Source organism: Molossus molossus, unplaced genomic scaffold (genome assembly GCF_014108415.1).
Source record: "Molossus molossus isolate mMolMol1 unplaced genomic scaffold, mMolMol1.p scaffold_m16_p_15, whole genome shotgun sequence".
Taxonomy (NCBI): Eukaryota; Metazoa; Chordata; class Mammalia; order Chiroptera; family Molossidae; genus Molossus; species Molossus molossus.
In genome coordinates, this window is record NW_023425350.1 from 4933160 (window position 1) to 4958208 (window position 25049).

General features: G+C 45.0%; 1 protein-coding gene across 1 annotated transcript; it reads right to left on the reverse strand.

Annotated features, from left to right (window-relative positions):
* On the reverse strand, positions 1-24808 carry PDIA6 (protein disulfide isomerase family A member 6). The gene is made up of 13 exons (XM_036263020.1): positions 24742-24808; positions 18257-18398; positions 13326-13383; positions 12840-12966; positions 10683-10789; positions 9344-9474; positions 8433-8547; positions 7800-7940; positions 6783-6867; positions 6583-6655; positions 4694-4852; positions 1024-1120; positions 1-455 (listed from the first exon to the last, which is right to left on the reverse strand). The coding sequence occupies exons 1-13, from the start codon at positions 24758-24760 to the stop codon at positions 387-389; spliced, it is 1323 nt and encodes a 440-aa protein (XP_036118913.1). The 5' UTR covers positions 24761-24808; the 3' UTR covers positions 1-386.
* Between the last annotated feature and the right edge of the window lie 241 nt (positions 24809-25049).

Consider the following 25049-nt stretch of genomic DNA (forward strand, 5'->3'; position numbering starts at 1 on the left):
TTGGCATTGTCCAAAATATTGTTTTATTCTTTAATGGAAAAAGCCATTAATATTCAAATGAAAGAATCACATTAAAAAACATAGAAACAGCCTCCAAGAACACCCAAGCAGCAGTCAGAGGGAGGGGAAAGTGTTTCAACAGCCCATCCGTTTTCTTCAAAATATTACTTGACAGAATACCACCCAATTCACTGGCTACAATTCATAGAATTTTTAATTGTTTTCTTGAGATGCAAAAGTTCATTGTTGCAGTGTTTTCAAATGACCAATCAAGTGCTATTTCTTGGTTAGAAAGGCCACTGGTAGATTCATCTGGTCGCACAGAGTGTTTCTTCACTGCTGGAAAATCTGCTCCCAAGAAAAGGAAACTGACGCCTGTGCGGACCTCACAACTCATCTTTCCCCAGGTCGTCCAGCTCCACGTCGCTGAGATCGATGTCGTCTTCCACAGGAAGCTGCAAGACAGAACCACCGTTAGGCCTCTCGCGGAGGCAGGCACGGGGACCCTGAAAGCCTCCTCTTAGGGGAGGAAATTAATTTCTCAAAACCAGCTCCTGCCCAGTCCAGCCTACTGCACGGACGTCTACACAGCAGAGGACAGATGACACATGCTTTCACTGACAGCTCTTTAGCTTGTCCTTCGAGGAGGATGGGGCAGAACTGTACCAGAATGATTTCTCATTTCAAAGCTGTAATTGTACATTTCTGTAAGGCACAGTAAATGAACTCAAGGTTAAATGTGCATTTTGAGGTGATAATCAGAAAAGCAACCTCATCACTGACATTTATCTTGGTTGTCTCCACTGAGAGTATCAACTGCCATGTAGCCCTAGTAACAGGGAGTACGGGACGAAAGGTCTCGAGAGAAAGCACCTCCCAGAGGCCCAGGGGTGGTGCTGGTTCCGGTGCCGCGCCTAGGCTGTTCCGATGGGAAGGATTCACCTTACAGCAGCGAAGGTGCACAGGGACCGGGAAGGTGCAGAGGGAAGAGGAGCCCCGCCACGAGTCCGCCCAGGCACTCACCTCGCCGTCCTTGCCGTCCCAAGGCTCCTGCGTGCTGATGGCTGGGAAAGTCCCGCCTCCAACAGGCGCGGTGGATCCTCGCCCAAAGGAGAGCTCCCTTAGGGGAAAAGAGCAAACCGAGCACGGCGTCAGCGCACGTGGAGAAACACTGCAGAAGAGCGTTTGTCTGCCGTGTTTACTCAGAGGGTTCCCCACACACATCCTGAAGATACCCGGAGCAGCCTACCTTCTTGACCAGGGACAACAGTATCGCCAAGCAAGAAATTCCTGAGGCCTCAGCATCAGATAAAGCCAGTTACTATCAATAATTAAAATATAAAATTGCAATATGTTTTGCTAAGATACAAACTATGTGAAAACTATCACAGCTGAGTGTAAGACCACAGAGAGGCGCTCGGAAAGCTGGTATGTGAAACTACAATCCCACCCTTTCCCGAGTTCTACACAGCGGGCAGAGGCACTGGCGTGAACAGAGCAGACTCCTCGGCCTCTGGTGGCCTCCAGGTGGTGGGCGCTCTCCCCTCACCGCTCAAGCTTCAGGGCAGACAAGAGTCACCCCGCGGAGCAGCATGTTGGGGTGTGCCTTTGGCAGGGATAAAAAACACTGCACTGGAAAGATGCGGAGGCAGCCACGGGCCTGAAAACAAGGCTTCGTCAAAGAAGCTGCCAAATATCCTCTGGTGAAGTGTGCTTAGAAATGGGTAAGAGGAAAAAACCCAAACAGGATATTAAGTTTCCTCTAGGTGTTTGACAATAGTTAACTGCATGGAGGGAAAACTGGCAAATGCTACTTCGCATTTTTTACAGAGTACATCAACGGTTCTTAAATGAGGGGCATTTGGCAATGTAGGGTTGGGGGTTTGGTGGATGAACAAAATGCTAGCCAAGGATCAAAGTATTCATGTGAATAGATAAGGTATGCATGACGTCCCTGATCATCCAAGTATGCGTGATAGGGGTAGAATGTATAGTGTGCATGAGAACAGATAAGGTATATATGTTGGGTTTGGAAAACCTGCCCTGAAAGCCCCAATGGGTTTATCGCCCAAGTGTGAATGTGCTTGTTATGTATCTCCCCTAAGTGAGACAGCTGGAAGAGGAAGTATGCTGGGCTTGGCTGTGAGGTCAGCAGAGACATGATCTCAAGAACTTAATTACCTAAAACACCATGTAACCCAGGCAATCACTTTGCAAATAAATTGGGCTGCATCCAGAGATCTTGAGCATTCTGCTCCCTTGCAATGCTCCCCCTCACTCCAAGCTATGTCTGCTCGTAGTTCATTGCACTGCGATGACCCCTGGTAGGCCAAGAGTCGGCAGTCTAGAGACATTTCGAACTGTCACAACCTATGTGTGTGTGTGTGTGGGGGGGGGGATCTACTGTCTAGGGAGTAAAGGCTAGGGCTGCTGCTGAACATCCTACAATGGACAGAACAAAACAAGAACTATCTGGTTCAAAATGTCAAGAGTGAAAAGGTTGAGAAACCTTGATGTACATGTATCAGTTACAGTCAGAAAACAGGGTGAACAAGCTCTAAAAATCCACGTCAATACCACTCACTGAACAACTGTTACTGTAACAGGACAGAATGCTGACCTCCTACCGGATGGATGCGTAGGCAGAATAAAGACGGATACAGCAGAGTAAGCCAGACCTGTGTCTCACGCAGTCTAACTAAAATCTGCACTAGAATGGTATGACTTACTAGGAACGGCCCAGGCCAACCCAAGCTCTGGCTTCTGCAGGAAATACCAACCCATGCGAACAATACAAAGAAAACCAGAGGTTCAACGTCTTATAATCAGGTTATTTACCATCTCTGAACATCAGCCTCATCAATCAAATATGGAGATGAATCTGCTATTGGACACTTAGTGGACGGGGATGGCAGTCAAACACCTCCCCCAAGCCAGCTTCTTACTTAATGTGGGCGGTGAGAGCAGAGAGCTGAATGACAAGATGCCAAACCTCCTTCGAATAAAACAAAATTCTGAGGGAACAGGCTTCAGACAGAATTCAATTGTTTTAAAAACAAATATTTTTAAGTAGCCAATTCACACTCCTCCCCTCTGCCCCTGTTGTTTTTCTTCACCTAATTAAAGGAACTGGAGAACCTGGCTGCTGCTTTCAAAGTGGACACGGACACGACCTGGTGTCAACCTCGAGTCCCTTCTTGGCGCCGGGTGCACGACGCGCCGCTTCCTCCTTCTATTTCCTGGCTGCTACTCCCAGAGAACGCAAGATGACATTTTCAAGGAAAGATGCAATAACCACTGTCTTGGGTTGACCAGTTTTCAATGGCTGCTACTACACTTCCACATTATTAAAACTTCTGCGGGTCGTTGGACAAACTGCACTGATGGTGGTGTTTTTTTCTTTGGTTTTCCAACTGCCACACTGCAGCAGGTCCGAGGCGGACGCTGCCCAGGCCCCGCGCAGCCTGGGAGAAGCAGCCTGCTCTCTGGCAATGTGCTGTGCCCACATTCAGTCTTACAAAACAGGACCCATATGTAGCTAGAAACAAGTACATGTACCTGTCTCCGTCCTAATCACCACCATATACTTTCTCCACTGGTAACCGGTGGGTTCTGAGGGGTTCTGCCACCTCCAAGACGAAGTACAAGTCTCAAGTTCACAACATGCTATTGTTCTCTGCACCTTTTCCATGAAACATACACCTCCTTTGTACTAACAACAAACAAACTGGAAAAGGAAAACTGGTTGAAAATAAAAGAGAACAGAATTAAAGCTGGGGCCAGTGAGAGTCCAAGGGCAGTCTCGTTGTCACTCATCACTTTCATGCACCTCCTACAGGTTCCTGACACTGGGATCCGCTGTTGAAAAGGACGATGTACATTTTATACACAGTCTCCCTGCCAATGTACTGTGTCCTGTCAAACAGTGAGCTTTCCGAGGGCATGGACGTCTCTCCTAATTAAAACTGTTTCAGAGACAAAAATTCAACCATTTGTTCATAAAATATTTACCAAGAACTTATTATCAGCAAGGCTCTATAGTAGTAGAGATAAAAATTTGTGTAAAAGAAATTCACCCCCGTGGAACTGAGTTATCAGAAAGAGGCATTAGTCAAGTTACCACACAGCTGAGAAAAAGCACAGGGTCAGTGTCTTGCATGTGCCCGAAGATGACTTGGCCAGGGGGGCTGAGCTGACAGCAGGGCAGCAAGAGGGCTCACACCTCGGTTCCCGAGTTTGAGAACCTATCATATTGTTGCCCACTGTTGGAGTAACTTAAATAAGAACATCGTTTTCAAACAACCACCTTCTGAAGCCGATGCCCAGAAATGGAGACCACACCACCTGAGGCCGGGCACGGAGCACCGAGGGTGGGAACGGGTGAGAGGCTGCTTCTCGCCTCGAGCCCTTCGTGAGAATCAGGAAGAGCCCAGACCACTGAACACAATGACAGTGACCCAAGAACAGGAAAGTATGAGCATCATTTGTGATGGCAGAATATTTTCATGAACAAGGAACAAAGTACAAGAAGATGATTTAAAAGCTCAAATTTATAAACATCTGATTCTCCAGAATGTCAAATGCAAAATAATTCCATTTACTGCCTGGTCTCTATAAACCTAATTTCCACCCCAAAACCGTAACAGAATCAAACAGACAAAACCGAAACAACTCAAAAGGGCAAGAAAATTACCTGAGAAACTCGTTAATGCCCTGCTCACTGAAAGACCCTTTGAGAAGAGCAAACTTCATCTTGCGTGCGTTGATGGCTGCCATGGCGGGGTAGCCGAACCCTCCGATGCCCAGCGCGTTCTCCAGTTCAGACTGGGCTCCGGCTTCTGTCCACAGCCACCTAGAAAAGCAGATTGGGTTCAGGGCAAAGATCCCTTTCAAGTTATTTAGAACCTAACTAGCAGATCTTAAAGAACAAAAGATTACACTTCAAATATTTTATAGATGAAATGGGTGTAGAAATAAATAAAAAACAAAAGGTTAAGTTTTTACAAATATATTCTAGATGTGCTCTTGAGTAACTAGAGTTCCTTTCTCATATTCTCTAAACCTTAACTCCAGGAGCCCCCCAAAATGGACTGGTCTACCTACAGGACTGTATCCTTCCTAGTCTCCAAAATCTTATACACTAAGCCTCGTGAATTTTCTGTCTTTGTTACTAATATCATTTAGGTCATTATGTATAGTCTCAAAAAAGTATAACAACTACTTTTTAGAAAGTTATGGATAGCCCTGGCCAGTTTGGCTCAGCAGTTAAAGCATCGGCCCTCGGACCAAAGGATCATGGGTTTGATTCTCAGCTCTGGTTGGGGTCGTGTGGGAGGCAACCAATAGATGTCTCTTTCTCACATCAATGTTTCTCTCTCTCTCTGTCCCCCTCCCTCCCTTCTACTCTATCTAAAAATAAAAAATATCCTTGGGTGAAGATTAACAACAAAAAGTTATGGATATGTCATCATTATTCAATACATATAAAAATGCTCAACCAACTTTCTTTACTTCTACAAAAGTGAAAGGGAAAACTACAGGTGGCCTGTAGGCACACAATAAATGTCTGCTGAACTGACAGAGGCATATAAAGTCATAGCGAGGGGAACAGGAGAGGCACACAGTACCTGGGGCTGCAATGAACGAGGAGGACAAGAAGCAAAAAGATAAATGGGCCCTGGCCGGTTTGGCTCAGCGGTTAGAGCGTCGGCCTGCGGTCCGGAGAGGCCCGGGTTCGGTTCCCGCTAAGGGCATGTACCTCGGTTGCAATTTGTCCCCGGCCCTGGTTGGTCGTGCGGGTGGCAGCCACTCGATGTGTCCCTTCACGTCGATGTTTCCCTCTCTCTCTCTTCCTCTCTCTCCCTCCCACTCTGTCTGTACAAAAAATGGAAAAATGTCCTCGGATGAGGATTAAAAAAAAAAAAAAAAAAGATAAATGGGAGGGACAGAGGCATACTTTGTTTTACAAGTTTGCCTAGAGATGGCTCTTACGCAGGGGAGGGTAAAGAAACGCCTCTAGCCCTGGCCGGTTTGGCTCAGCGGTTAGAGCGTCGGCCTGCGGTCCAGAGATACCTGGGTTCGGTTCCCGCTAAGGGCATGTACCTCGGTTGCAGTTTGTCCCCGGCCCTGGTTGGGCTGTGCAGGAGGCAGCCACTTGATGTGTCCCTTTCACGTCGATGTTTCTCTCTCTCTTTCTCTTCCTCTCTCTCCCTCCCACTCTATCTGAACAAAAAATGGAAAAATGGCCTCAGGTGAGGAGAAAAAAAAAGAATAAGAAACGCCTCTATTTCTTCTTTCTTGATCCAGTCTTCAAGGACGTACTAGAATTCCATTATGTTACTAATTAAGTTTATGCTTGCTTGCCTGGGACCTCAACTGCCATTTGAACTACAATTCCTATCAGAAAAGTATGCTGTGGTACAAATTAGGGCCTTATAAATGAGAGACCTGTATTACTTTTTTTCTTCCTAAATAATACAAACATAGAACACATCCTACAGAAAACAGAGGGAACCAGACACTTTCAAGAAGCACTTACACTTTCCTACCCAAATAATACTGATAGTAAGTTCAATAACTTACCCCCACATTTTCTTTTTGTATTTGTCAGCCAATTTTAGAAGAACTTCCAAATAAGAATTTCTGCCTGCAGCTCCTAATTTAAACACACAAAATGTTTAAAGGTGAAACAAAGGCATCTGCAACATTAAGTGACTTAGCAAGTGTTCCCAGAGCAGGCGGCACAGCACGACGAATGGAGAGTGAGCGTGTGTTCATCGTACCAGTGTCAAGAATGTGGGGCAGGACGGCCACGATACAGAGCTGATGCTCCTCACACGTCTTCTTGGCGATGTCCTCGTTGATGATCTGTGGTACCGGAGACGAGATGGAAAACAAAGAGCACCATTACTTTCATTAAAGAGCAAAGCAAGGGAGAGAGGGGACTTCTCCCAATTGACACTTCCTTGCACGTATTCTAGAAACTCCACCAATAATGCTCTTAAGAGATTCCCCTACTGCCCTGGCTGGCTTGGCTCAGCGGTTAGAGTGTCGGCACGCGGTCCAATGAGTCGCGGGGTTTGATTCTGGCCAAGGGCACATACCTCGGTTGCAGTTCGTCCTGAGCCCAGTCAGGGTTGTGCGGGAGGCAACCAGTTGATGTGGCTCTATCACATCGATGTTTCTCTCTCTCCCCCTCCCTCCTACTCTATCTGATGACAAATAGAAAAATACCCTCAGGTGAGGAATTAAAAAAAAAAGAGATTCCATTATTTACTCCGAAGCCACCTATCTGTAGGGGGTACACACAGTCTCTGAAATCACAATTCCGGGCACAGTGTGGCTCTGACACTTAGCCTTTGAGTAGGTAGACAGACATGTTTATATAAATACAAGGCTCTCTGTGCCTCAGTTTCCTCGTATGTAAAATGGAGATTAAAAACTGTATTTATCACTAAGTGTTCACATGAGAATCAAATGAGGGAAATCTATATAAAAACAGCAGAACAGTGCCTGTTACATGATCAGGTGCTTAGTAAGTGTTGGCTATTATTCTGAGAATGAGAAATAAAAGATCCATTCCATTTTTGAGAAGCTTAGGTATATACTTTTCCTCACAGTGCGATTATCTTAGTGCTAAAGTTATCAAAAGCAGCAATTTATCAGACAGGTTTTGCCCATCTGAACGCACAGAAACACCTGCAAGAGCAGGAAAAGAGCTGACTGGAAAGGTGGAGTCCTGCTGCCGCGGCCCCACTGCAGGCGGGAGGCTCCCCTCACCGAATGGCCGAGGGCTTTACCTCCAGCAGCTCAGGAGGCGGGGCGTTGTCAGAAAACAAGTCGAGGGCCCGGGAGACGATGTCGGATCTTGTCCGCCCCCCGTCATAATCCACAGGAGACTCGCCTTTCTGAAATATCTTGATTGTAGGAAATCCCCTAATCTATTAAAAATCAAATGAACATTTCATAAGAAATAAGGTCATCTTTATGGTTTCTAAAACCACCTTCTAGGCAATTTAATGTAACAAAAATATTCCCCAGCCTACACTGATGTCTGAGGATGGCACACAGGTCTGTTGGGGGGTTTCAGCGATCTGCCAGGTGTGGCCAAACCTTATTCAGACCCCGGATATACACTTAATATATCTGCTCTAGAACAAACGGACCAACTTCAAAAGCCCTATGAACTTGTAAAAGCTTGGGAAAGCTTAAGGCTCACATTAAGCACAAAGAAATAGTGAAATACTGGGGGAAACCGCCCCGCCCCAAACAACAGTCCCGACTTCCAGACTTATTAGTTGTAACAATAAAGTGACTTTATTTCTTTATTACAAAAAAGACTAAACCCCCACCTCACAGGGAGGCCCGGCGCAGTGGATAGAGTAACAGTGAGAAACTGGGCATCTCACAAAGAGAAGAGCCCACAAACGTACCCCGTACCGGCCGGCCAGCATCTGGTTGGCCGTGGCGTCCACAGCGGCGAGTTTCACCTTTCCTTTCGTCTGCTCTTTGACCTCTGTAGCTGCAGCGGCCCATTCTGGCTCCAGGCTATAGAAAAACACCTCAATCTCAGCACAAATGCTTTAACTAACGTGCGCATTTCTGCCCGACCAGTTACATCACACTTGGAAAAAGTTTTCAGTGCAGCTTTATGAAAGACAGGACGCACCCTCCTCATCTGCTTCCCAGTCCTGTCACCCCCCACAATCTGGATGCCAGCTCCCTGTTCATCTGTGAAAATACGACAGAAAACTCCTGGCACCGATGCCAATGTTTATCATTCGTTGAGTCAGTTTTTTGGGAGGAGACATTGGTTACATCTATTATCTGATTCGGCTCTTTCAAAGGGAGCTATGTACACTCACCTATACGTGACATCTAAAAAATAAAAGTAGCCAATCAAGCTCCTAGACACAGAGAACACATTGGTGATTGCCACAGGCAAGGGGGTGGAGGGGGCGCAAGCTTGCGAAATGGGTGAAGAGGGTCAAAAACAGAAAACCCCAAAGCAAGCTAAATCATTATATTTAAAACTCTGTGACTTAGCCCTGGCCAGCTTGGCTCGGTGGTTAGAGCGTCGGCCCGTGGACCAGAGAGTCGCGGGTTTGATTCCGGTCAAGGGCATGTACCTCGGTTGCAGTTTGGTCCCTGGTCCTGTTCAGGGTCGTGCAGGAGGGCAACCAATCGACATGTCTCTCTCACATCGATGTTTCTCTCTCTCTGTCTCTATCTCTCCCCCCACTCTGTCTGAAAATAAAAATAGAAAAATATCCTCGGGTGAGGATTAAAAAACAAAATAAAAACCTCTGTGATTTAAAAAAAGTACTTAGTTAAAAGCACTTACTTTTTGCAGTGTCCACACCAAGGAGCATAAAACTCAACCATCCAAACATCTTCACTGTCAAGAACATTCTTATCAAAGTTGTCGTCTGTCAGCTCAATCACGTCTTTCTTACTTGAGCTTTCACTTCTACCCTGTCATTGTGACATTAAACATTAAACTAAGAGTGGCCCAAAGAACAGGATTCCTATTCTGAATACACCTATTCGAAAAACTGCCTCTACATTTTTACAAAGTTTTTGAGTTTTCGAGTGAAAACTACTTTACTCAATTCAGGGACATCGTGTAATATTATTTTTTTGCTTGTTAAACAGTAACTGCTTTCACACATCACCAGTACATTCAGTATAACACATAACATGTATCTAAATTCTGTCCCTCCCTATTTTTCTTAAGAGAAACCACAGGGCTCAAACCATCACTCCCTAACACTACCCTATAATCCAGACTCGGCACAGCCGCTGGCTATGCCAGGACGATGTGCATCGCTACAGTTACCACCTTTTCATCACGTCTCTACCATTCAAGAACACCAAAGACAGCATTTAATTCTCTTCTTTTCTCAAATACTTTTCTTCAGTACTGATCCTAAATCAGCCAGTATTGCTATCTTGCTTTCTGCTGCCTGGGCCCAAAGCCGCAGGGCTTGGGGAGGTGGCTGTGCTCACTAACCGTCTAAGTTCGCAGCAAAGGCAAGAGCACAAAATCTCTGAGCAAGCTCTAAGTCTGTATAAAGACGAACAAAGGGCCATTTTATCTACATTTATCAGTAAGAATTCAATGCCTTTTCACAGGATCATAAGCATATCATAGTTAACCATCATATATCACATTTCATACAAGGGCATCTAAAATACAATCCACAGAATAGGAACTTCTTTCTCTTCTTCCCCATGCATTCATGTAGAATTTACCATGGACTTTAGGCAAGAGGCCATTCAAATTTCACCTATTTGCTCGAAGTCCTCCAGAGAGCTGACCTCTCTCTCCTCTGTGACCAGGTGAGCAAGGGGCCTGGAGCCCCCGCTGCAGCCCCAGCTCTTCTACTTCAGCCCTGCCCAGCGAGCCTCTCTGGGGCCTAGCTTTCGGCCTGTGCTTGGGCAGGGTGCCCAGGACTGACCGGCTATGGCGAGGGTGGTTCTGAGGAGACCAAATGAGCAGGCTGGAGGGCAGACTCCCTCTGGGGTCACCTGACCCAACCTCCCATTATTTTTTAACTGAAAGTACACCAATGTGCAATATTAAAAAAAAAAAAAAAACAAAAAAATTCTATCTTCTACAAGGGAGTCCACCCTCAGGCTTCAAAATCATCACACCTAAAAGTGACGTTCCAGAGCCTTACTTGTTTCCCAGAGCTGTATCCACCACCCCTCCCCGCCAGGCGGTCCTTGACGAGCTGGCGCAGGGCGCTGAGGGCAGCATCCACAATGGCGTCCGCCGTCCTGCCACCTGCAGGAGAGAAGGGCACCAGCTGAACGGTGGGCGGGCTGGGCGCCTATCAATCAGTGCCTAGCTCTGCAGCTGAAACTCAACAATGGCAACAGCCTTTGGAAGTTTGCCAAAACACGAGCTCAAGACAGTCAGGGGACTATTAACTGACTCAGAAGTATAAGGATAACAATATATGCCAGAGGTGATCTTCAGAGTTCAAATGCAAAACTCTAAATAAATAAAATTGCTTCAGAGAGCCTCATCTCTTTTTATTAAAAAAAGAGTCGTCTGATCAAACTGCCTAGGGAGAAAGAAGACCTGAGAACACCTCAGACCTGATCTAAGCAAACGGCACAGCAGCACCGAGAGTCCGATCAGCTGGTACTGCAGCCCAGGCTGCGGTGCCCGGTGCCACCTCCTAGACAGAAGTGCAGACACAGCATAAAGACAGGCTCTGCTCCAGCCCGAGCCAGCCCCTCCCACCCATCTTTACCTGGAAATAACCAAGTCAAGAAATATACGAACAAAAAAGGCAGAAAGGATTTTCTCACTCTAGACCAAGGGCTGGCAAATTCCTACTTTTCCAAAAACAGGCAGCAAGCTAAATGCAACCCCTACTCTAAACATTCGAATTTTACAAGTTAGTAAAACAAATTATTATTTTGAAGCAGAAAAGCAGAGGTTTACGCAGAAAAATGAAACTGATGATTTGAAACTTCAGAGCTGGGAGTCTAGAGGGAAGGATGTGAGCCAGACCTTATCTCCAGGATTCTGACCCCCAGCTTGGTGACATACCAACTACACTGTATTTAACAAATCACATGCTTTACATGTACGATTTCAGTGATAAAATAGGTCTTAACATGCCCATTTTACAGACAAGAAGTTGCTCCCGAAAGGTAAGTGTCTATTTAGTTATGAAGCCCCAGTGTACTGAGGCCAGCAGTAAAGCCAGGCTGGCTGCCATCCAAGACTCACTCTGAAGATATGCACTCCCTTCGAGTTCCCTTTTGAGAACGTTCCCTGTATCAGCTGGACATGATGCAGGCCACCAAGTACAGATAATACAATAACACTTTGTTTTATTGTGATGCTGACTCTCCTCCCCTCACCCCCAAACTTGTTTTTCTCACATAAAGTAAAACCAAAGATGTTTTACTCTAGGTTGTCACTTATATGGTCCATGTATTAAAATCTTTAAAAAATGTATCAAATGTGCCATAATTTAAACTTTAAATACATTATGCCCAATACTTTTTATTAGGACTATGAACATGGGACCAACCTAGCAATTCTGATCATCTTAAATATAGTGATCTGTTTGTGCTATCTTAAATGAAATAATAGGACTATTCTATAAAAGAACACCCAGGGTAACTAAAATAACATTCAGCCTTGAGAGTCTGAAGCAAGAATTCTCTCTTCAGTAGCCTCAGTGACTAAGAACAGATACTCATGATTTATTTATCTACAAACCGGGGAGAATTTGTAGCACTTATCAACAGTTTGGGAGATAAGTAACAACTTTAATATTATATGTTTACAAGGCATAAAGATTCATGGGTGAAATACTCCATAGGACATCAACAGTTTAAATTGACTTTCACATTACAGGGACTTCTTTCTGCCACACTGCTGTGCTAGACCCTTTTCCTACAGCAGAGGGAAGAGAACTCACAGCAAGAAAACATTTATCAATCTTTATTTAATAGTAAGTAATTATAAAATATTAAGTAGCTAGTCTCTTTTTTTTAAAAATTATAAAGAGAAAGACAAGAGGGAAGCACAGAACATCATTATCCTATCATTACAAAGGCCATGTGGGACTAAGCTAGCATGAATGATAATAAAAAACCATTTACCTGTATGATACATTTAATCTTCAGAACTCAGAAGAGGTAGGAATCGCACTGTGCCATTGTAGAGCTAAGCGGGTTTAGGCACAAAGAGGCTGAGAAACTTGTAGGCAGCAGGGCTAACAAGTTATAGAATCCTTGTTTTCTCCTATTTTTCCTTACCTGCTCAAATAAAAATTCCCACCTGGGGAAGTAGTTAGCAAAGTCCTTACCCTGATAATCTTCTGGTCTGTTTTTGTTGGATCCAAAAATCTTGATGGTAGGAAATCCCTGCACCCCATACTGTCCTCCGAGGGACTGATGTTTATCCGCATCAACTGCACCCACTTTTACAATATCCTGTGGAAATATGAGAGGATTATCTACTTTCAACTGGAGTAGTCCACAGGAACCCATCATCTCATTTGTGTCAAGACAAGAAGATGACAAAGGGCTTTACAAGCAGAATGAATGAGGGTTTCGTCTGGGAAACCAGTCCCAAGTGGTACCATGAGAGTGAAACACAAACTAGTCCATGAAACAGAATGATACAAACAAACAACATAAAAGTTAAAATGTACATCATACCTTCCTAGATGATTTTGGCATCAAAACAAGGGTTTTGAGCTTTGATATACAAATTAGCTCCCTATTCTACATTAAGTCATTTGTATAAGTTGAAACATATACAAGTGCATGTGGACATCTCAAAAACTTACTTTTAATGCAGTTGCTACTTTCTTCCATTCTGGTGTTAACCTTTGGCAGTGGCCACACCTTTTAGGGGATAAAAACACAAATAAGGCAACAGTTGAAGTTTTTGGTCCCCAATTTATTCATTTATTTTTTAGAGACAGACAGAAACATCAATCTGAGAGAGAAACATTGATCAGCTGCCCTCTGCATTCCCCATGACTGGGGATCGAACTGGGACTTCAGTCCATAGACGATGCTCCATCCCGAGCCACACTGGCAGAGCTTTGATCCCCAATTTAAAAACCACCACTCTACAGAGTGCCAGGCAAGGGAATGACGGCTTGCAGGGAGTACAAGCATCAACAAAGCATGAACTTAAAGGAGTTCACTATTTTCGGACTTTACTACAATCCTTTTTCATCTCGTAGTTTTAAAATGTTTCCAAATGACTGCTCAATTAAATTATATTCAAAGAGTTTGAACAAACTATCATTCCTAACTCTGTACCAGAGACTGAAGTTTAGTGTGCATCTGGTCAGCTGTGCCTCAACGTGCGGCTCGAGCTATATGGCTAGACAAAATGCAGATTCCTGGGCCCCGAGAAATCTGAGCTCCTACAGAAGGAGTTTAGGAATCTAGATTTTAATAAATTCTGCTAGTGACTCTTAAACTGACAGGATCTGATATTCTCTGGTATAGTTCCACCTTTTCATTTTACAGGTAAGACATCTGAATTAGAGCCTAAGTATCAATAAGCTTTGGCTCCCACATCAGCTTACGAGTTCGACACGCACACACACTTGCACATTAGTGAGCGTAACAAGTGGGAAGCACTGGGAACCACAAGGTGGTGATGAAAGAGCAAGAGAGACAAAGGAGAGACAAGACCACAAGGAAAACAACCTTAATCTTTTAGGGACTAGTATTTGAAAATGTTGTGAACTATATAACACTCCTAGAAATTGTTTTTATTTTTTAGAGACAGAGAAATATAAACATCCATGTGAGTGAGGAACATCAGTCGGCTGCCTCCTGCACGCCCCCTACTGGGGATCAAGCCAGGCACAGGCCCTGAGAATTCGGGACCTCAGTCAATGAGGGGATGCTCAATCTGCTGAGTCACACCAGCTGGGCTCTAGAAAGCATTCTTAAGAGGCAACCAATCGATGTGTCTCTCTCACCTTGATGTTTCTCTCTCTCTTCCCCTCTCACTCTGTCTGAAAATAAATGGATATATATCCTCAGGTGAAGATTAAAAAAAAAAAAGTGTTTTTAAAAAGTGATATAGGCGTAGTGGCTCAGATGGTTGGAGAGTCGTCCCGTACACAAAAACGGCCGTGGGTTCAATCCCCATACAGGAGGCAACAGATCAATGTTTCTCTCTTAAATAGATGTTTCTCTGCCGCCCCCCCTTCCAGAATCAATAAACATATGCTTAGATGAGGATTTTTAAAAATAACAGTAAAGATAAATACTTAAATAAAAAGTAATATAGCCCTGGCCAGTGTGGCTCAGTTGGGTGGGTGGGTGTCATCCTGTGCACACAAATGTTGCTGGTGATTCTCGGTCAGGGCACATGCCTGGGTTTTGGGCTCAATTCTGGCAGGGGGGTGGGGAGTGGTACAGAAGGCGGCCAATTGATGTTTTGTTCTCACATCGATGTTTCTCTCTCTCTCTCTCTCTCCCCTTCCTTCTCCCTTTTTCCCTCTCTAAACATCAAAAATATTTTAAAAAATAACTGATATACACACCACCTGTTATGTTAATACCAATATAGGTAGTTATAGGGTTCATTTCATTGATATATAATATCCATCATATGAAGACACCATAGTTAGTTTATCTGCAGGTAATTTGTTTTTTTCTTTTTGTAAACCAAGTAAATTCTTTTCTAATTAGGTCTCTGAGGCCTAACAAGCAAATGCCACGTGCCAGCCCAAGGATGAGCACTCTTCACACAGGATTTATTTAATCAGCACAACCCTGAAGGCAGGCCTTATTATTTTCATTTACAGATGATAAAACAGAGACTGAGATGTTAAGAAACCCTCCCAGCACCACCTGCTCATTCCCTGACAGAGCTATCTAACAGGTCTTTCATACTCCAGACCCCACATTCTCAATCACTATGAACAGCACTTAATCCGGTATTTTAAATTCAAGATCTTTCAGGAAATGTCCTGAAATGCTGTTTGTATATACTTATATACAGTATGTTTTGGTGTTTAGGTGAGCTTAGAAGTCTAGGAGTCAAAAATTTACAGGACTTTGTGCCTCTTTCATTTCAGTTTATTATATAAAAGAAGGTGCAGATCAAAGATTGTCAGAGTGAATCCCTTCAATTTCAACATTAAGCAATGTAAAGACAACAAAATGCCACATAAATACAAATATAGCACATCCTCTGATTCAAGGTTCTTCACCCGAGATCCACAGACCCCCGCCCCCCCCAAGAAAGGATTGTAGATAAAAATTTAGGGGCTCTGAACTTTGATGGCAACACCTGGCTCCATTTTCACCAACATTTGGGACTTCCTTCAATTACTACCAAGAGCCACAGTTGGTTAGGACTCAGCTACTCTTCCATCACCACTGGAGTGTTGCAGGTACTTCTGAAGATCATTTCTGCTCACCGCTAGTTCCGAACTCTGGGGCCAGCTGTTAGATCCACTGCTGCACCCTGTCTTTACTGTCCTCGCATAAAGGAGGACTACATAACCATCTGAAGATTTATTTTGATACTTTGATTATGTTAACATTTTCGTTTTCTTCTGTGATCCGCTATGCTTTCCCTTCACCAAGCTGTGCAAGTAGACACACAGAGAGGCTGAGAGGCCTGCTTTAATTACAGTCTCACACCCAGAACACTAGGGAGCAAACCTCTGCCGGGTAACAGTAACAGTTAACCGCGGGGTCCAGACCCCGCCTTCTCAATTATGCTGTCTGCTTTTTGGAATGAGGCATATCCTCGAATATATAGCAGCTCCCAGAAACAAGGTAAATTACTCATGCCATAAAAGATGAAAAAGATCAAACTTGTAAACATTGCATGCAAAGGCAGTCAACAATATAACAGTTTGTATAATTACTATTTGTACTTTTACTAATACAAGTGAGCTAACCCCTATAGAAATCTCGTTTGAATTTTACAACCAAAAAACAAACAGCTTTTAAAAGGCATTAAAATGAACATTATTCACAATGTGACAGTATCAACTTCCAAAGTAAAGTTCTGCCTTAATTTACTGCAGTGAGCATTAAGTGAAATATCTCATGAGGACTGGTACTGTTTCCAAAACTCAGCCTCATGGTCTTCCAAAGGAAAAACTGAAGCCATAAGGAAAACCTTTCATCAGGCATACCTAAAACACACCTACGCAGGTAAGAATTTGACTGACTACCCTTTGTGAGCTTTGAAGGTACAGTTGACATCTAAAAGGACACCCACCACCTTGGGCCCTGGCCGATCTGGCTCAGCGGTTAGAGCGTCAGCCTGCAGACCAATGAGTCGCAGGTTCTATTCTGGTCAAGGGCATGTACCTCGGTTGTGCTTTGTCCCCGGACCTGGCTGGGGTCATGCAGGAGGTGACCAGTCAATGTGTCCCTCTCACGTTGATGTTTCTCTCTCTCTCCCTCCCATTCTATCTGAACAAACAAACAAAAAAGAAAGATATCCTCGGGTGAGGATTTAAATAAACAAACAAATGGACCACCCTGTGTCTCAGGTCACCACGCAGTTCGTCCACACACACACTCTGGCTGTGGCTGGGGGGTTCCCTCCCAGGCACCCGAGGCCTGCTCGTTTCCAGCAGTGAGTCTCCTGCACATTTTGTACCTTTTTGACTGACTTGTCTCTATACTTCTATTTGTTGGGTTTTTGTTTTGTTTTCATTAAATGTTTTAACTACATACTATATTCTGACTATATATAGTTGTACAACATTAATTTCAACAGTAATTACATCTTCAATCCCTAAGGGTTTTTCCAACAACGTATGAAAGGCAAGAGAATAACTAAAATTAACCTAGATTTTCTAGTTGCATATTTCTGGAAGCAACCCTCTTCAAGAAACAGAATGGAGTCAATCACCGGCTCTCCCCTTTCTTTTGCCCAATAGTCTTTCTTCATAAATCAGTTTCCCATCCTACTCACCTCATCATAAGAATAAACCATCTTAAAATATTCAGGGTGTTTCTCTCTCTCTTCTTTCTTGAAACAATCAGCTACTTCAACCATTTTTTTTCCTCTTGGCTCAATCTCCATGGCTTTCAATAAACAACACTTTGTGAAGTCTCCCACTTCCCTCCACTCTTTTTTTTTTTAATCCTCACCCGAGGACATTTTTCCATTTTTTGTTCAGGTAGAGTGGGAGGGAGAGAGAGGAACAGAGAGAGAGAGAAACATCAATGTGAAGGGACACATCGAGTGGCTGCCACCCGCACGACTGACCAGGGCCGGAGACAAACTGCAACCGAGGTATGCGCCCTTAGCGGGAACCGAACCCGGGTCTCTCCGGACCGCAGGCCGACGCTCTAACCGCTGAGCCAAACCGGCCAGGGCCCTCCACTCCTTTTAAACAAGCAGGAAACTGGGTAAACTAGATGGCCAAATAAAATCACATTTTTGTTTGTTATTCCTCATCCGAGGATATTTTTTCCACTGAATTTTAGAGAGTGGAAGGGTGAGGAGCAGTGAGAGACAGACAGACAGAAACATTGATGTGAGAGAGACACATCGATTGGTTATCTCCTGCACGTGCCCGACCAGGGCCGGGGATCAAACCTACAACCCAGGTTCGTGCCCTTGACCGGGAATTGAACCCGAGACCCTTGGGTGCGCAGGCTGATGCTCTGTCCCCTGAGCCACACCAGCCAGGGCAAAATCCCATTTTTATATGGTATTTTTCCCTTTTAAAGTACCACAAATGACTGACAAGTACTTTATAGTACTTACCATGGAGCAAAGAATTCTACAAGCCACAAACTATTACTTTGAATAACTTCTTGGTTGAAATTTGATGGAGTTAATTCGATCACATCATCACTAGAGGAATACAGCCCATTCACTGTGAAAATGAAGGTACAGCTCACCAGACCTGGAAAACAACCAAAAGCAGACCATCAACAGCAGCGCCCATGCCGAAGGGAAGCCCAGGAACCAGTCTTCTTCAATGACCAAGGCCCTTCATACAGGAGGACGGCCTGGGTCAGGTCCCTCCCAACCTCTCCCCTGCCTTCCCTGCTGCTGGTGGAGCCCCTGGGACTTTCCTCCCGCTGGTGCGGCGCCAAGCAAGACGGGAACAGTCTCCACGCTCCTCTCTGGAGCTCCACCAGAAGATTTCACTATTATTCGATGCCTGCACTCTCCGTAGCCCCTCTGGGAGGCAGTACTACCACTGCCACTTTATGAGCAAGGCCACTGAAAACCTGGGAGGTTACATCTAGCTGTGTTGACCACACAGTATTTATTTCTTGTGTTATTCAGTTGCAATATTAGCATGCCATCTTTATTAGCTTTTTTTTTTAAGGGAAAAAGAGTTTCCCTACTAGAATGGGACTCTCTCAAGGGCAATGATCATTTTTACAAGTACTTTTATTTCTGCTAACCCTATCAATGGCACATCACCAGACACTCACAATGCTGCTGGATGAGTTTACAAAGAATTTTCAGCCCTGGTCGGTTTGGCTCAACGGTTAGTGTCGGCCCACGAACCAATGAGTCGCGGGTTCAATTCCGGTCAAGGGCATGGACCTCGATTTCGGTTCGTTTCTGGCTCTGGTCAGGTTGTGGGGGAGGCAACCAGTGATGTGGCTCTATCACATCAATGTTTCTCTCTTTCTCTCCCTCCCTCCCACTATATCTAATCATAAATAGAAAAATGTCCTTGGGCGAGGAATTAATAGAAAAAAGAATGTTCATGTGGTTAATGTTATAAAGCAAATAGTCTAGTGTATTATAATGGCATAGTTTAGCCACACTGTGGACCAAGTATATTTCTGTCGGCCACTCTAGGAACTTACATGCAGATAACAACTATATTTTTTTTTAAAGTTCTGGTCTGGCCAGTGTGGCTCAGTGGTTGAGTGTCGACCCATGCACCAAGAGGTCACTAGTTCAATTCCCAGTCAGGACACATGCCCAATGCCCAGGTTGTGGGCCCAATCCCTAGTGGGGGGCATGCTGGAGGCGGCCAATTAATGTTCTCTCTCACCCATGTTTCTATCTCTCTCTCTCGCTCCCTCTCTCTCTAAAAATCAATAAAGGAAAAAAAATGTTTTGAACTGACTTAAAAATACTTTAAGAACTCAAAAGTCATTTGAATTGGCAGTATTATCAAAATCTCACCTCCTCCTTTAAAATTTTTTTTTTCCCTTTTTTTTTTTTTATCCTCACCCGAGGACATTTTTCCATTTTTTGTTCAGATAGAGCGGGAGGGAGAGAGAGGAAAAGAGAGAGAGAGAAACATCGATGTGAAGGGACACATCGAGTGGCTGCCACCCGCACGACCAACCAGGGCCGGGGACAAACTGCAACCGAGATACGTGCCCTTAGCGGGAACCGAACCCGGGTCTCTCTGGACCGCAGACCGACACTCCAACCAATGAGCCAAACCGGCCAGGGCTCCTTTAAAATTTATATATAGTTTTATGTTATCTAATTGCATTGTTTTATGCCTCCAGAACAATGCTAAATAATAGAATGTTCTTGATTTTAACAGGAATATTTTCCCACTTGCATGATGCTGGCTTTTCAGTTGAAACAGATCAACTGTATGTTATTGAAGAAATTTCTATTGCTGTCTTTCCGGCATCTATGAAGATGATCATATAATTTCTCTTTTAATCTGCTGAGAAAACGAATGAAAAGCGTGAGTGACCTGTCTTCCAAGGTATGTGTGTATATATGCCTCTTAGTCACATTTTCATATGCTGACTCTATAAACAGAATTTGGGAGATTTCAAATGGAACTTTTCTGAATAACCCAATGGTTAATTTCTTTTGGAAGGAGTGCACACCAGTGTTAATTGTTGTATTGCTAAATATTTCACCTAACACTTACATAGCACTTTCAATTTTCAAATCCCTTTCAAATACATCACATCACTTGATTTTTCACAGCACTGCTAACTACAGAGCAAGAACCATCCTTGTTTTGTAAAAGGCAGAATGAGATCAAGGGCCCGTCTACAGCCATATATATATAAGTGGCAGAGCAACTCTCCAACTTCTGTTTCTAAGCTTCCCCCATTAAACCATGTAGTCTTTTTAGTGCTCAAGATAAAAAGGTGAGTGCAGGGGCATGAATAAATAATCACACTGTTCAAGAACACTACATTTGAATTACAGAGATTGCTCATGTAGGAACTTATGAAATAAAACCATGGGCTTTACTGATGGTGATGTGAAGCCACCAGGTTATCATGGGGAGGGGGTAGAGTCAGATTTGCTTTCTAGAAAGAATATCTGGCTGCAGTGTGGGTAGTGGATGGAGGAAATACCAAGGAAAAGATGGAATGGCAACAGTAACATGCTCCTGGGAGCTCCGGCAGGAAAGACCGAAGACTGCACTGGATGTAGTGACAAGGCGACCACTGGGGCCCCTGGCGGCTGCGGTACAGTAGTGGAAATAAGCAGCAGGCAGTCTACAGAATATCAGAGAGGAGGAGGAAACAAGCTGGTGAAAACAATACAGGCAACTCTTTAAACAAGTTTCATTGTAAGAGCAGGAGAGTAAATGGGGGATAGAGGATGGTTTCTTTGTAAAGATGGCAGTGAACGGAGCATGAAGGAAAGAAATATGTGGAGTGGGAAAGACTGAAGATAAAGTACAGGGAATCACGGACCAAGATAAAACGCTCAGTCAGGAGGGGAGGGAACACACAGCCTGGGATGGGATGGCCGCTTCTATTTCAAGAGGTGGGAAAGGGCGAGCGTGGAGACCAGGCCAGCCAAAGTGGCTCCCGATAACTGCGCCGTCCAATATTGCAGCCATGAGCCATACACGGCTACCCCACAGATGTGTGGTAGGCATAAAGAGCACACTGCATTTCAAAAACTTGGTAGGAAAGAAACATTAAACTATTAACTTTTTAAAAAATATCGATTACATGCTGAAGTGGTATTGTAGATATGCTGAGTAAATAAATATACATTAAATTTCACTCATTTTTTGCCTTTTTAAATGTGCCTACTGGAAAATCTTAAATTACCAAAGATTTCACTACATTTCTAGTGGATGGTGCTGCTCAATAATCTTTTCACTGCTGCAGGAAAAGTTAAATAGAGCTTGCTATATTTAGTGAAGTAAGTAAATTAAGATCCTAAGCAAAGACAGTCCTAAGTCTAAATAAGCGCAAAAGAAAGATTGTTTCTGAAGATTCCTCTATGATATCTACTACATTCAAACTTTATCTTTTTATTTTCTTTGTAAAAAGTTTATATATAGATAGATACTTGTTCAATACATTGAGTTCACTGTGAAATTTTCAAAACTGGAAAAGCAAAAGAAAAGCCATCAATAGTCCCCACCAGAACAAGCTATTCGTATTTTGGTGGCTATTCTTACAGACATTTCTATGCAACAGAGGTGGAAAACTTTATTATATTCATATAAATGGGATCATACTGTATATATTCACTTCTGTAAATTTTTGTCACTCAAAATAAATTACAGATATTTTCTCTATAATTATGGATTACTTATTACCCCCATGTAACCAGTATTAATAGCTATATCATGTTGCCAATCCACTACTGAGAATTTGATTGTTTCCCTTTTCACTATTAACAGGTCAATGCTGCAAATGCTTATTCCTGCCCCCCCATCCCAAATGAATATGATTAGTTAAGAGAAAATCTTACAAGGGGGTACAGGGAATAAGGCTAACATTTTGATATATCTGTCCAACTACCCTCCAGAAATGGACATCTTTAACTAAGAATAACACTTCTATGACACTATATGCCAGGTATTGTTCTAAACATTTAAAATATATTAACTCATTTAAGAATTCTATGTGGTATGTACCGTCATGTTCATTTTTAGGCCAGAAAAACTGATTTATCTAAGGCCATATAATTAGAAATATAACATGGTTGCCCAGCTGGTGTGGCTCAGTGGATTGTCCCATGGACTGAGAGGTCTCAATTAAATTCCCAGTCAGGGCACATGCCCAGGTTTCAGGCTAGATCCCCAGTAGGGGGTGTGCAGGAGGCAGCCAATCCATGCTTCTCTCTCACATGCTGTTTCTGTCTGTCTCCCTAAAAAAAAAAAAAAAAAAATCAATAAAAATACATTAAAAAAAGAGAAAGAAATAGCCCAGCCGGTGTGGCTCAGTGGTTGGATGTCAACTCATGCACCAAAAGGTCACCGGTTCAATTCCCAGTCAGGGCCCAAGGTTGTGGGCCAAATCCTCAGTGAGGGGCATGCAGGAAGCAGCCAATCCATGTTCTCTCTCATTGATGTTTCTATCTCCCTCTCTCTAAAAATTAATAAAGACAAAAAAAGAAATATAACACGGTTATGTAACCCCAATTTTCAACCAAAGGTCTGGAGGCTGCAGAAGTATAATCCCAAGGAGGGTCATTGGGTAGATGGTGGCAGAATTCGGTTCTTTCCTTTCTCTTGCCAATCAGAACAGTAATAAAGACTGTACTTGTCCTCCTCAGACTAGAGTCACCAAAGGGATGGTCCATGATTTTTACCCCGGGAATGTGCTTCCTTTCCACACACAGACAATCATGTCTCCTGACACTCAATATAACATGGACTTCGGCTATTTTTCTCTGGTGTTGGACTTTTGTTTGTCTAAGTTTTGCCTGGTCCTTACAGGAGCCCCCCCCCCAAAGTGGCTATCCAATGGAAATGTCTTGATAAAGCTTCGAGACCTAAACTCCTTAAAAGGCGGTGTGACCTAGTAGGGTTAGAAGTAAATCAAACATAGTACTCAGGAACACATAATAAAAGATGTATAAATTCCAACAGCAAAAATATAGCCAGCAACTACCCCACAAAAACTCTCAAAAAGCACAAAAATCACTGGGCCCACTTAAGATGATAAAGTAGGTCAATGCTGACCAATATTTTTCTGTTTCGAAAAATCACACCGCTGTTCCACTCACTGGCAATGAGCACCAATGGGCACCTGGAACATCCTCCTGTCTAGTCTAGTGAGCAGCCGGTTTTGCTACCTGCGGCTTGCTTCCTCCACAGTCGTTAAGGATGCTGTAAATCCACATCAGGAACAGCTGGGTCCCACACCTGCTAGCAAGAGTACATGGTCCCAAAGCAGCCATCTAGAAACCAAGAGGGCTCCCCAAAAGGCTGATTACATTTATTAAAATAATGAGTTAACTGAAAGAACCACAGACTCTTTCAGGGTGTAGTCTGAATTCACTTGTGGGCAACGTTCCCCCCATCTATTCTCTCTGCAGTAATACAGCAAATATTGACACTCTCTTTAGACCTGTGTTAATTCATCAATCCTCAGAACAACCCTGGCGGACTGGCACAGAGTGGCTAAGGAACTTGCTCCCAGTCACACTGCTAGTCAATGCGGGGGAGAGGATGGGACTCGAACCGGGTCTGGGTCCAGTGTTCCGGTAAGAACTGTGCGGCGCCTGGCTGGGACCCAGCGGAGCCCAGAGAAGGGCTCCGCTCTGCAGTGTGTAGAACAGACGCTTACATCATTCACGCAAGCCTGGGTCCGCGGAGTTAAAAGTTCGAGCACATTTAACGCGCTCTTGCGTCGTAAGACCAGCTTCTGCAAGGCATCTCCCTTTACAGGGCAACCTCCAGGCCTGACTTCAAACCTGGGTTTTAACATTTCAGTTTTTCTTAGAAGTAGGAATCCCATCAAAGAAGTGGCGAGGAAGGGCAGCGCGAGGAGCCCGCGGCTCTCCCGGACACCCCGGAGCCTGAGGTCCCGTTTAGGTGGCACCTCCGTGCCCAGCGCCCGCCAGGGACCGCGCCAGGCCGATGACCACGGCTCGAACGCAGCTCCCGGCCGGCCCCAGGCCGCCCCTCCCCCGGCGCTCGGCACGCAGAGCTCGGACCCGGGCTCGGGCTGTCCCCGGAGTCCCCGGCGCCCTGGGTTCGAGCCCAGCCTCAGAGCTCCCTCCAGCCCGCCACGCTCGCGACACGCTCCCCCCAGGGTGGGCTGCCCCCGCCAAGGGCGCCCTCACCTCCCCACGCGTGCCAGAGTCCATCAGGGCCCCACACCTCCGGGGCAGCCCCTGCCCCTCGGGGCTCCCCGATCGCACCCCGACTCCATAGGCTTCCCCTACCGCATCCCCGCGTGGGCCAGGCCCGCGAGCCCCCTCCCCCCCCGGAGCGGGCCTGGCCAAGGCCACGCGCTCGCCCGCTCCCCGGGTGCGGACCGCCGTGGGGATTCGGGGGCCTTCACACCAAACCCCAAGACGAGGAGGGCCGCGCCTACCGAGCACCAGGCGAGCCATGCCGAGCGTCCGCGTCGCCGCGCAGTCCTGCCGCCGCCTCCGCTCTGCCGCGCCGCGCCCCCACCGCCCCACGTCCCGCCCTCGACCGCGCGGCAGGCGCCGGGCAGCGCGGGGGGCGGGCCGGAAGGCGCTCGCCAAGCCGTGGCCGCGGCTCATTGGTCCCTGAAGGCTTCGCTCATTCGCATAGCCAATGGTAGGCGGCCGGGTAGAGGTTATCGGTCTGGGTTTTTTTTTAACGGGGGCGGGACGAGCGGCGGAAGGAGGACTCTGTCGGGGACGAGCCTGCCCA